This window comes from Myzus persicae, unplaced genomic scaffold (assembly GCF_001856785.1).
Source record: "Myzus persicae strain clone G006 unplaced genomic scaffold, MPER_G0061.0, whole genome shotgun sequence".
NCBI lineage: Eukaryota > Metazoa > Arthropoda > Insecta > Hemiptera > Aphididae > Myzus > Myzus persicae.
Window position 1 is genome coordinate 100,000 of NW_019100626.1, and position 12,994 is coordinate 112,993.

The following is a 12,994-nucleotide window of genomic DNA, read 5'->3' on the forward strand; positions in this document are numbered from 1 at the left end:
AATTGAATGTTTCGTTTATTTTTCCTTTAAATATACCATCACCCCCTTTTGGGCATTATCATTGATGACGTTACATTCTGAAACGAAATGACTTTATTTAAGGACCTATATTATATTACAATAGACCGTGATAAAATAAAATCAATTATTAAAACAAATTGAAATCATTCCTGATAATGATTTTAAACCAATAATAGTTACAACTGAACACTGGGCACTCAATCTCAATGTATTTTCCATCCATTGTTGTCAAAAGCTGGGCACTAGACCACTAACTGGTTAGAAAGTTAACGTTTTGTTAAAAAGTAGATGACTTTTTTTTAACTTAAAGGGTATAATTTAATGTAAGAAATTGTCTGATTAAATATTATGTTAAATACAAAAAGTAACTTGTTTGTTTTGTGTTCTAGGCATGTAAAATTCAAAGTATTAATCAAATATATTTAATAGTTTACTAAGCCGCACATACAAACTTATCGAAAAAAAAATTTTTCTCCACATTGTATTCATTACTTACAAATTGCAATAGGTACTTATTCAATTACAGTTTATCAGAATGTAAGACAGAAGAGTAACATTGTATAATTCACTAACATAGTTGCGAGTTAACACGAAATGAAAATATGAAAATTGTATAATTATTTTTTTCAATTAATTGTTCATTAATCATTATAGTTACTATATCCGTGGGCTTTAAAAATGAGCCGGGGACCGCTTGTTTTACTTGCCTGTTGTATTTCCTGCGAAAATCTTAATGTTCCATTACACAGGTGAATACCGTTTAGTCCAGCCATACTCAACCTGTGGCCCTAACAGAACTCATTGAATTGATAAAAAAAATGTCAAGACTAATAAAAGTATAAAATAGGTGTACCAGAACAATCAAAGTGTGTCCTACGCGATTGCGATAAGGATGATTATATTTTTGGTATTTTCACTATTTATATTTTTTAAGGATTTTTATGTATTTTATCTTATAGCTAAACTGGCCGTAGCTCGATATGTAAATTTGTAAGTTATTTTCAAAGAAAAGCGAGAACAAAAAGAATACATCGAATTTTGAAATTTAGTGCCAGGAAAATACAAAACCATACAACAATGTGCCCACTTTTTTTTAATCCCTGTTCCGTTCATTTCGACTGGTGATCCGCGTAATATTTTAAAATATTTGATGTGGCCCAAATAAAAAAAAAAGGTTGAGTATGGCAGGTCTAGACTAAGAATACTGGATAATAATTAATCATTGATGTATATTGTATAGTTTTTTATAATTACTAATTAAATTATAGTATTTTGTGTTCATTGTTACATTTCTTATCATAATATATTTATTGTTAACATATTATGCGGAGGTGCCGTGGTGGTAATTTTAGTAAATGACTCATATATTAGTGGTATGTCACCGCCTTATTCAATTAATTTTATTAATGTCATAAATCATCAACAATAATTAAGGCTCAATAATCTTAATATATAAAATTATTTATGAATAAACAAGTTGAAAAACTATACTAACTTGCCCAGCTTTGATCATTATGGTTATTTTCTACTCATTCGAAATAAAATACGACGCTTTTAGCGTTTCCGTGCAGATATACATTTGTGTACGAGTAAATAAACACATGAATTATGAAAATCTCTTACAATATCACTAAGAAGTAATAATACTACAAGATTGAAGTGTACCGTGTTATTAGATTTTATTTTTTATCACAAATCATAAGTTCATAAATTTATTATTTTCCGTACAAATGTGTGAAATACAAAAAATTTCTGTATAATATATAATTATTATGAAAATAAATGCCCAAAACTGCTTATTTAAAAATTCACGAATAAATTCTTATTAGCATAAAACAAATGTATAGCAATTATTTCGCAGTAAAATGGACAGACAGGAAAAAATATGCAAATGCAATAAGCCTGGATCCCTAAAATAACAATTTGTGTACGCCATTTTAGAGTACCGTCTCGTCGAATATCACTTCCCTGTTGCTCGCGCTGCTGTTTTGACGTCGCAACGAGCTGAGGCGCCTTGGTCGCTGGGCCGCGTCCGCGTTGAGCTCCAGGCCGGCTGCTTCCGGCACAGTCGCGGATATCGACGCCAACACGGCGGCTGACTGCTGCTGTCTGCCCAACCGGTACAGCGGTATATCGTCCGACTGGTGGTCCTCTGGGAGCATTGGTTCGCGTTCTTCGTCGGCCGAAGACGATTGCCCGTCCATGCTGGCGTATGCTGTGGTGCTATCCGAAAGTTGCGTGGTCAACACCGGTATCCAACACCTTCGCGGACCGTGCACCGGACCTACACGAAACGTATAACGTTTAATTACTATCATGTATTTTTTACCATTTTGGTCAATCTCGAATTTCGACAATACGTAATTGGTTAATAATTTAGATCTAGAGTTTTCACATCTCATAAAAAGAAACCTAGAATGATGTTTGAAGTATGCGCTGAAAATCACTGAACATGGGTGCAACGCCTGGGGTGTAAGAGAGGTGGGTAACAATATCCCGCCCAAAGAAAATGGAAAGATTCCGAGGGATTGAGATATAATATGGTGACAAATCAGCGGAGTCACTTGGTTAATTACTACTGGAATGCTAATCAATGTAGGTTTAGTATAGCCAGTATAGGTTTATACAATCTAGTATTATTCCTACTGTAAGCAGGCTGGATTGTAGCGAAATGTGCGATAGTGTTTAACATCGAGGGCCGCTCTTTTATCATTAATTTGGGCTCGTGGTAGAGAAGGGAAGGAAGGAGTCTAATTTGGGCCACTATAATATTTGACTACGATTGGTCGCACTCCTGCCCTGTATGTAGGTACGCATATTATTGATAAGTATAAGTATATAGTCTAGCCTTTAGAAGTTTAGAGGATTTAACGGGATATGTCAAATCCTTACAAAACTGAACTAACTGTATTTAATATCTATAGCTATATAATATAACACACTTACTTTCGCCGGGATCCGCGAATAACGACGCCTTTCGGTCTCTATATCGTTTCCAAGCGCTCGACCTAACGGTTCCTTTAGTTCCCGTGTTAACGGCGTCGAAGCTGACGCTCCTGTAAATCGCTTGCCGCCAATGGTCGTTGCGTGCAGCACGCGTTTGGTCGTCGAAACTTTTTGCTTGGCCAAGCTGCTCGTTCAGCGAGTACATTTTGTGCGTTATATCTTTGCCTGCAGTGCACACGTGACCAAAAGTTCGTTATAGTCAAATACCGATAATTATAAATTGTATGGTTTTCCTCCCTGACGTCCAAGGATCGAACTATGGCCTCTGTCAAATTATATCAAATTTTAAAGAAATGACTGACTTACCTATGATACTAGCAAGTACAGCGTGCAATTGAGTTCTATGTTTAAATATCCGATTGAGTTTTGAAAGTTGCCAACACAAGTAAACACAATCTTCAGCAGCCGTTATCGTTACCTAAAAATGTATTACGATTCCAATAAATGGATACAAATAATATATAATATATTAAGACTATATTGTAACGGGCCTACTTGGAACATAGTTTCTCCGTGCATTAGAGCTGAAGCCATCCATTCGGGTGAATCAATGAATTGATACGAACTGATATTGTGCAACTGTGTACCTTCGCAAGTAACACCACACCTAAGCATATAAAACCAATTTCAATGTTGTGTACCTACAGAAAGGTTAATCCCATCGTAATGAATTATATGTGTAATTCGTTTTTATTCCCAGCCACAAAGTTAATTTTATTTTGCACAGAATTCTTTATACTAGGTAGGTATATAATATATTATTATATAGGTAGCTGTAAACATATTATATTATTTTAAACTTCTTTTTTTACTCAATTCATTCTAATATTAAACATAAGAGAGTTAAATGGATTCTTCAGAACGTACAATTTGCTATGAAATGCGTTTGTACAACTTATGCAAAGATAACGCATACGGGTGTAACGTCCTATTTTAAAAAATGACTTAATAACTCTTAAGTCATGTTTAACATGGGTATGTGTTTTTATCTAATTTAGAAATACTTTATATTTTGTTTTGAAGAACTGAAACCGTTATTTTGTTTATTTTGACAAACTGAGTCCTATAAAATCATGTTATGGCTGCAAAATTATACCGATATCACTCACCTGCCTCTGAGTAGAATGGACAGTCGCTGATCACAAGGCGTCACTGCCTCGACCGCATAACACTCGCCAGGCGACAATTCCTCGATGGCCGCCTCCCGCGTTAGCTCCCGGAAGTGTTTCTGGCTGACTTTGAGCGGCTTGAACACCCGCAAGTACAATTCCATGAGTTCGACCGATAGCGCGGGTGGCATGAGCTTCTTACACAGTTTAAGCGTGTGCACGGCGTTTATCAAAGCCAGTGATCCGTACCAGAGCAACGCATCCACCGCGCACACGTCCGTTGACGCCCAAAGACCCGACATCAGAAACCCTAAGAACAGCAACGCCCTGTTCGACATAGACTTAAGGTGAATATACTTTTTATTGTTTTGCTTGTCATGCGTTTTAGGCGTATTAAGCCTATTGCCATTTAGACTAGGTACATCAATAATATGTATAGTCCTATTACACAAAAATGTTCAATTATATTTGATTGGATTTTTATTTCACGAAAAAGTTATATTTTTAATAAGTATGATTTAAATTGACGATATAATGCAAATGGTGTAATATTATATAACAGTGTAATGACATAGGTACCTATAATATTAAATATTGTACTTTTTTAAGATATCATAATATAAATATAATTTTATAATTTATAATTATATGTTTAAATAAAAACTAAGAATCTAATGAATCGTTAGTTTTTAGTTTTTCAAATAAATTAAACATCTTTATACCGCGTTTCGCATATTATGGTATCTACTATCTACATACATATGGAGGAGAATAGATTAACTCTAACATGTTAATCAGTAGATATCCAAAATTATTTGATTTATTCTTGGTCCTTTTGATTGGTTTAAAAACTAAAATTGTAACCATTAAAACTTTTCGTTTTAACAAATTGCTACAGAGGATTGTTATATTAATTTAGAAACTAGTGTAGACTTTAGAGTAGGTATATGTAGCTTATAATGTAATTGCTCACAGTCGCAACTAAAATGTTTCAAAACTAAATATTATGTAAACATGAATTATGACAGCTATAATACATAATTGTATGTATAATTATGAAACTTAAAGTAAAAGACTAATTGCCAATTGGTATTGTTCCAACTTTTAAGAACCGAAAAATTAAGTCCATAAATGTATAAAAGACTTACGTACTTATTGAACAACCATATTTTCGTAGATGGTTCGAAAATTATATACTATATAATTCAAATTGAGGTAAAATATTTAAGAACTGTTTTGAAACAGTATCAAAAGATCCAAAGTATAAATATTTTTCAGTTAAATAAAACATTTAGAAGTTCCTAAAATCTACTTACAGTTATTTTTAAAAAAAAGTTAAGACGTACCTACTTTGACAATTACATCTGCGAGTAATAATATAATATATTACTGATGCAAATTCTAATTATCAAAGATGTGTTTCCTATACCCGCGTATTATAATTAATAACTGATGGCGCAGAGTACCGACTTGGTCTAAAATAGATATTTATTCGAAACTCAGTGTGTTGGTTGATTTATCTGAAATCCGCATACACATTTCAATTATATGTATGACACCATTAATAATACAAAAGTCTAAAGAATACTGTAACATAACGCATCGAGTATAAACTACTACACTATCTCATCTAATTCAGCATTTGACGCGATACTTTCAGATACGTAAGTATTCATTATTCATCTGTTGAAGTTTTAGGCTTAGACTTAGTTATAATTACAAAATGCAAAATCTGGGTATTGTAAAAATAAAAAACCATATATCTATCATCATATGATAAGATAATATAGTATAAATTATATTATACCTATATGTAGTAGGTATAGGTTCCAAAAGTACACAAGTTACCTTAAAGTATACCTACAAATCTACAAAAGAAATTTTCGATTTATAAGCATACATTTTTTTTAAAAGGGATGTACATTGCTTTATAGTAGGTTTCGAGTTTACCTGATCATTGAGTAAGTTTTTGTAATGTAAATGTTAAACTTTAATTCAATGATAAATTATTGTATGCAAAAAACGATTCAGATCGGTTTGTCAGCCTATTTTACTAAGTAATTAACGAAAAATTAAGTATTCTAACAAGTTTAAAATCAATATATTTTGACTAGCTACTATAAATCGTTATATAAACAAAAAAAAACATCATTATAAAACCAAAAAAATCATCGCTTTTTCACTCAGGGTCTAAAACCTTACTATTCGGCGATATTAATTTGAACGAATGCGATCGATCTGCCTTAGAATTTTGATAACGTATAATTTTTAACTATTATTTTAACGAATATCATCAAACACTTACCTACTCTGTATAATACAAATAACTATTTGATGAAGCTCTACTCAATTTTTATATTTTTTAAAAAAATTAGATAAAAAACATCTTGGTACCTATTACTAAAATAAAAATAATGTATTATTTGACATACCATTAAACCAGAACTTTTACTTTACGTTGCAGTTGAAGAAAATCTGATTTAAATGTTATAATATTGATTTGACACTGTGACGCTGGGAGTTTTATACCGGACTTTTATGAGGGAATATTAGGGAATGTAGTGGGTATACTATGAGTACATTAAACATTATATGCAAGTAGCACACGGATCTGTAACGATAATTACCTCAGTGACAACACGCTGAACTTGTAACTCCTAGGAACTATGAAAGCGGTCAGGAAACAAATGTTGGAGAACTGGAAAAGGCTCTGCTGGGCGGGTATCCACTGGCAGTTGGATTTAAACGGCCCCGTCCGCCCGCCAGCCGCAGAACCATTGAGCGGATAGAATAGGGCGGTCTCGGTAGTGTTGTCGTACGCGTAATAGTAATAGTAGTCGCTGGCCAACCGGTCCGGCACAGCCGTTCCGTTCTGCATTGCGGCCGTCACCGGTGCGATTGTTGACGTTGCGCCGGTGCAATTTCCAGCACCGCGGTCGTTGCTATTGCTGCTGTTGGCGTTATGCAGGTCGCGGCCGGTCGTAGCGGTGGTGCCGATCACGTACCCCAAAGTTGTGATGGCCGATGACAAACGATGAGGCTGCGATGCAGAAGGTGGTGGTGCGAACGCTTTGTTTGCCGACTCGACGGTGTGATTGAGATGCCCCATCACCGAGTGGCCGACCGGACGTCCTGCTGCAGCTGCCGCGGCACTTGCTCAAAGCTCTGTGACGTAGTTGTTGTAATATTCGATGTATTGTACGATATTATGAAATCCTATATAACGTACTATCCGGTATTCTCCAAGTCCACACTCCGAGCTTGTTTCGGTATAGCCTGAAGCAGTACAGCCCCTATTTCCGCTGCAGGTGTGTCCGTCGCAATTTCTAAAGAAAAAAAATATTTTATTTAAAAATCTGCAAAATAAAATTGTTGTTTTGTTAGTAGTAGATAAGACTTTATTATCAAACGTTGAGATGAAAAGCTGATGACCGATATTATCTGTAACTATAATACATTTGGACAATTCATTAAAAACGCTCTAGTGAATTTTCGAACAGTATATTATACATTATATAGATTTAGGTATATTATATAGGTATATACAGGTAAACAGTATGGTAATTTAACGCGTATTGTTAAATATTGTGTATTATTTATAATATTATAAGGTCGGCATATCTAACCTAAACCTTAAGAAATAAATACATTAATAGAAGGGGTAGCTGCGTATATGTTATAATATTAATTGTAAATTTTGTATGTTTTTGTATAGTTATTAGTTATTACTATTTACTAGTTACTGCATAGGTAGTAGGTACCTTACATACATACAGTACTCGAATTGAGAAAAAATCAGTAGAGGTTGAGCACCTCAATTCAACGATTTGAAACAGCGTTCCAAGTGAAAAGTTATTTAATACAGGCTCGTAGGCTTTGTCTTTCCTAAAATAAAAATACTATATTTTAGCTTATTTAAAACATATTGGCTACACTGTATTTAAAATATAATACATTAATACATATAACAAATTAATGACTATTAACCGTGGATTTATACCTATTCACACAATTTGTCCACATTTTCCCCAATTACGTTTCGTGCATCTAATCAAGATCACTTAAAATAGTTAAAAAGAAAAGAATGTTATTATAATTCTCATTTTGATGGCAATGTAGCTATCGCTTGTTATTAGACAAATTACAGTGTTTTTATCCTATAAAAGTATAAAACTCTTATTTTTGATTATACACTGCAATGCAGACACGAGTAAAATAAGTTTTAATGATAATTGCTTGCGTTAAAATACCCTCAACAACTTATATGCTTTAAGTGAAAAGATCATCTCTACACATAAAAAATACAAAAAATAAATGTGTAAACGCCTATTGATTATATATTGATTATATTATTAAAATTCATAGTGTTTTGTAAAATGTAAACGCTTTTAAAAAAGAGTGACTGTATTTTTTGATATTTTTAAGTACTGAAGTTTGTAAGAATAACTTATATGTAACCTTGAATTCAATTTTCAAAAAAAAAAAGTATCATACATTAATAGAATGAAAAACATTAAATATTTATAAAAGCACTAAAACAACCAAAATATTTGAAAATTTAAAATACAGTCTGAAAATATTTTATAAACATAATTATACTCTACCTACGTCTGTACGACATTAAACTCTGCCTAGAAACGATTATAATGAAACTTTTGTGTGTGTTAAAGTGGGTCACTTAGTGGTTTGGATTCTCAATTGGACCAAGTATGTCCTACTCGGAGAGGTGGTCAATCTAGGATTTTGAGATTTAAGATGGACATTTTTTTGTTAATAGTTTCTATTAGTATACAGCTAAATGGTTATAATAATAATAGGATAAAATTAATACTTTTTTTTGATATAAATTGTTGCATCAAATTGTCGCATTTATAGTTTCAAGCACGGAAATTATGTCTTTGAACAAATAATTTGAGAGTTGAATGTGTGTTTGTAGCTTATAGAAGTACCTTCTTGAGTAAGTTAACCGATTTTGTGAGGATTTCAAATAAGATCTTAATTTGATCTTCAAATTGTTTTTAGAGATATCAGGAAAGTGTAGAATGATTTGAACCACGTTAGATTATATACCAAATGCTACATCTGAATATCAGATCTACCACACGCGAATTGTCCATCTCGGTCGAATAAGCTATAGTTTACAAAGCGATGTTATCCAATCGATTTTTTCCAGTGAATTAGGATACACCAAAACCTATGTATGTACAAAAAAATGGTTTAAAATGACACCATTTGTAGTGACATATTTGATTTTATGACCTTAAGGTAAAGGATCTGAAAAAATGCATACATAACATAGTTAAGTTTTATTGATAGTTATGACTATTGGTTACTACGACAAATTTTCTTTCATCCCTTCAGCATCATTATAAACGATTTCTACTGTATAACCTACATATTTTATAATTTTTCATGTTTTTACGAAGTTGGATTGTACAGCCTGTACAGCCGTACAGGTATCGGGTTGGTTCATCCAAAGTTAGTAGACTCAAAAACTACTCAACCGTTTTCAATTCCCTCAGATTCCTTGAGACTTGGAGGAATGGAGGGTGCTTATAGGCTTATAGCATATTTTTTCAATTCCTATTGGAGAAAAGAAGTTTTTCTAAATAATTGGCATTGCATGTTACATATTATATTACTATTATTATTAGAAGAAACGCCGTTGAGACAGATAGTGCAAGTATAAATATAATTTATTTTTAATTTAAGCTTATGAAATTATTCATATTTGAATTATAGCATAATCGATGTCGATGAAAACTGATGTTGAGTAAAAATAACCATTTTCCGTTATTTTTTTTATTTTCACCGATTATGTTGATTGACCTATACTTGTACATTTTTTTTTTTTTTGTAACTCCTAGACATAATTTTTTACCAGAAACCACCCCCCAAGTCCTCACAGTTAACGACTGAAACATTTTTAATTTTCCTAAAAACAACAATACAATACAAAACTAATAAATACATCATATTACTAAATGAATATATAATAATTCGGTGGATAATTGATACAAGTAATTATTATTGTATACCTAATTCTTCTAGCCGGATTGGAGGTGAGAGTTATACCCCCTCCCTTTAACCCCAAAGAAATCATTTCTTCAATTGGTTTATATAATTTCTATAATTTAATTTTTTTGAAAAAACATGATTTTTCTGAAATATGTGTGTGCCAATTACTGAATACTACCATTGATTAATCAATGTATATATTGTATTTGTGTTGTAAAAAAATTAATAAGTTCTCCTCCTGCCTCCGTGCTTGTACTGCTTACACATTATTATATTATGTATCAAAATAGATTTTAATAAACGTAAATTAATGTCTAGTTAGTTAAAATAAGACACTGAACAAAGTTATCATGATTATAAAGGCATGCATATCAGATAGTTAAAATTATGATAAATTTCATTGGCATATTATTTGAAAATATCGTGATAGGTGACAGTTAACAGAAAATGTAAAATAATTTTACTACTTTTATAGTTAGGTGTGGTGCATTGAATGATTATGAAATGTTAGTGTTTATTGTACCTACCTCTAAATTAAAAACATATCATTAGAATTGATTTCGAACCATTATATGCTGATAATAATAATTTATAGTGTACCTTTTTTATTCATATTAAACAACTAGCTGAATTAAATGGCTACGCCTGAATGTAATTTTGTTTTATTCATATTTACAATATATCCCTGCTATAACTTCTCGGAACAATTCTTATCTTCATGATGGACAAAAAGGATAAGTTGCAGGTAGCTGGAAACCCGCGGGCCGCCATGAACCCTTGCCGTGCAGAACAATACGTATTGGCGATGAATAATTATAATTGTTAATTACTCCACCAAAACGCACCATTTTTGAAAATCCTGTATTAGTGCACGGTGAAAATATGAGAAGAACCTCTATTCCAAATTTCAAGTTCGTACGTTGCGTAGTTTTTGAGTTATAGCGACTCAGTGACTAAGTGGTATTTGGATTTTATATGTATAGATTATTTTTGTGACCAAAGTAGCTGTTATGAAAACACATCGGAAAGGAATTATTTATCTTGGGTTTTGTCGACATTTTAAAAAGGTCAGGTTTTTTACGACGCTCTTATTTAGGTCGTTATTAAGAATAAAATGCGAAGTTCGGTATCGGTTGGTTTCTGCAGTTGCATAATTATGTACCTATACGACTAGCCATTAGGTCAGTATGTCAGTATAAAACACATTTTTCTCAAATGCATTGATTTTTTTAAAACAATGTTTGATTTAGAAAGAATTTATGTATATTAGAAAACTGCAGTATAGTACATTTAGCACTTATTTTAAGAAACAAATGTCGGTTGAAAAAACGAGTCTTATGTAAATAATCTTCCTTCACCGCATACTTTCTATACTTAGTTTTTAAAAATCTATGCCACCGATCGAATATGGATCGGGTATACTACATCCACCCTCCCTCATATTATATAATATCTTAAAATTAGTTAGGTAAAACCTCTTAAGTCTAAACGAATTCACTCGTAATAATATTACATATTGAAACTATTTTTGCTAAAGTATATATAGTAAACTATAATTTTCAAAAAAAGGAATGCTTAGGTACTTTTATACTAATTCAAGTAAATTTAATGGAACGTTAATTCATACATTTTTCTAAAATATTTCTTAACTGCGCGTGTCTGCTTTAGTCAATTACGAATTCTCACGCAAAGTATAGTATCGGAATCGTGGCTATACACGAATATACAATAGAATAAAGCAACAGCAATAAGGTCAAAGTTTTGTTCGACTGTTTTTTTAAAGCCAACACAGTAAAGAAATAATTTATTTAAAATGTACAGATTTACATTATTGTAACACATTATATTTCTGTGGAATAATATGATAAGAATACAATTCAATAAACTCTGTTATCAACATATTTTTGACAACAGAGTAATAAATAATAATTATAATATATGAATAGACTTTATAGTTAATAACATTATAATAAATAATTATTAACTATAATATTACGATTTGTCTAACTATAGAAAAATAACTTATGGAAATATTATATTATATCGTATAATATAACGCGGCGCAATGGTTATGCAATTTTGATACATTATTACTGATTACACTATAAATAAATTAAACTCACCATTGATTTTGAAATAAATAAATAATAATAATATACCTACCATCACACGCTTTAAATCAATAATCCGCATATTTACAACTTAATTATAGCTGGACTTAATATATCTCTGCCGTACAACAAGCAAATAATATTCTGTGTCACTCACTTATTGCCAGGGAAGTGAAGGCCGCGAAGTCTTCGTCGTCTCGTCGGCGTCGTCGATGGAAGTTATCGCGTTTTGTCATATCGTACACGACCGCAAGTCGGGCGCAAAAACAGACATACGCGTTCGAAACGCTGATGGCAATTGATCTCGGACGACATGCGCGGCAGGTAGATGTACAATTCAATAACAATAATTCCGTCACCAAGAGACCGAAAGCTGTGGATCCAAATGTCGTTGGGAAACGCTGACGGCGGTGGTGAGTGCTGTGCAGCGTTGTGCGAAACACTGTCCGCCCGTGACGTCGCCACCGTCGACGGCGTGATAATATTATTCGGCAGCGTTCGGGTTCGGCGGCTGTGCGGGCAAGGCGGCACCCGCTGCGATAATACGCACGCTACAGGCTATAATGCGGTACTAACGACCTTTGGGTGAAAAAGTCCGGCGAAAAAAGTCCGAACAAAATATATTTGAGATTGGTTGATCACTTATTTATTGAGTAGTACCTATCGATATAGATAAAATAAAATAGAAAACCGTTTATGTGATTACTCCTATTGATAATCACTTTCGAT

The 12,994-nt window shown here is 32.7% G+C and overlaps 1 protein-coding gene across 1 annotated transcript; it reads right to left on the reverse strand.

Moving 5' to 3' along the window:
• Positions 1-1,174: 1,174 nt before the first annotated feature.
• On the reverse strand, positions 1,175-12,984 carry LOC111037573. The gene is made up of 7 exons (XM_022320231.1): positions 12,423-12,984; positions 6,764-7,462; positions 4,137-4,463; positions 3,523-3,634; positions 3,334-3,445; positions 2,968-3,192; positions 1,175-2,305 (listed from the first exon to the last, which is right to left on the reverse strand). Exons 2-7 carry the CDS (start codon positions 7,243-7,245, stop codon positions 1,959-1,961), a joined length of 1,605 nt encoding a protein of 534 aa, XP_022175923.1. The 5' UTR covers positions 7,246-7,462; positions 12,423-12,984; the 3' UTR covers positions 1,175-1,958.
• Positions 12,985-12,994: the final 10 nt, after the last annotated feature.

Excerpts from the sequence above, each read along its gene's own strand:
- LOC111037573 (XM_022320231.1), bottom strand. The coding sequence starts at position 7,245 with ATGGGGCATCTCAATCACACCGTCGAGTCGGCAAACAAAGCGTTCGCA. Across the intron at positions 4,464-6,763 it reads TTCAGCGTGTTGTCACTGAG|GGCGTTGCTGTTCTTAGGGT; the intron begins GTAATTATCGTT and ends TATGTCGAACAG. Across the intron at positions 3,446-3,522 it reads ACGGAGAAACTATGTTCCAA|GTAACGATAACGGCTGCTGA; the intron begins GTAGGCCCGTTA and ends ATACATTTTTAG.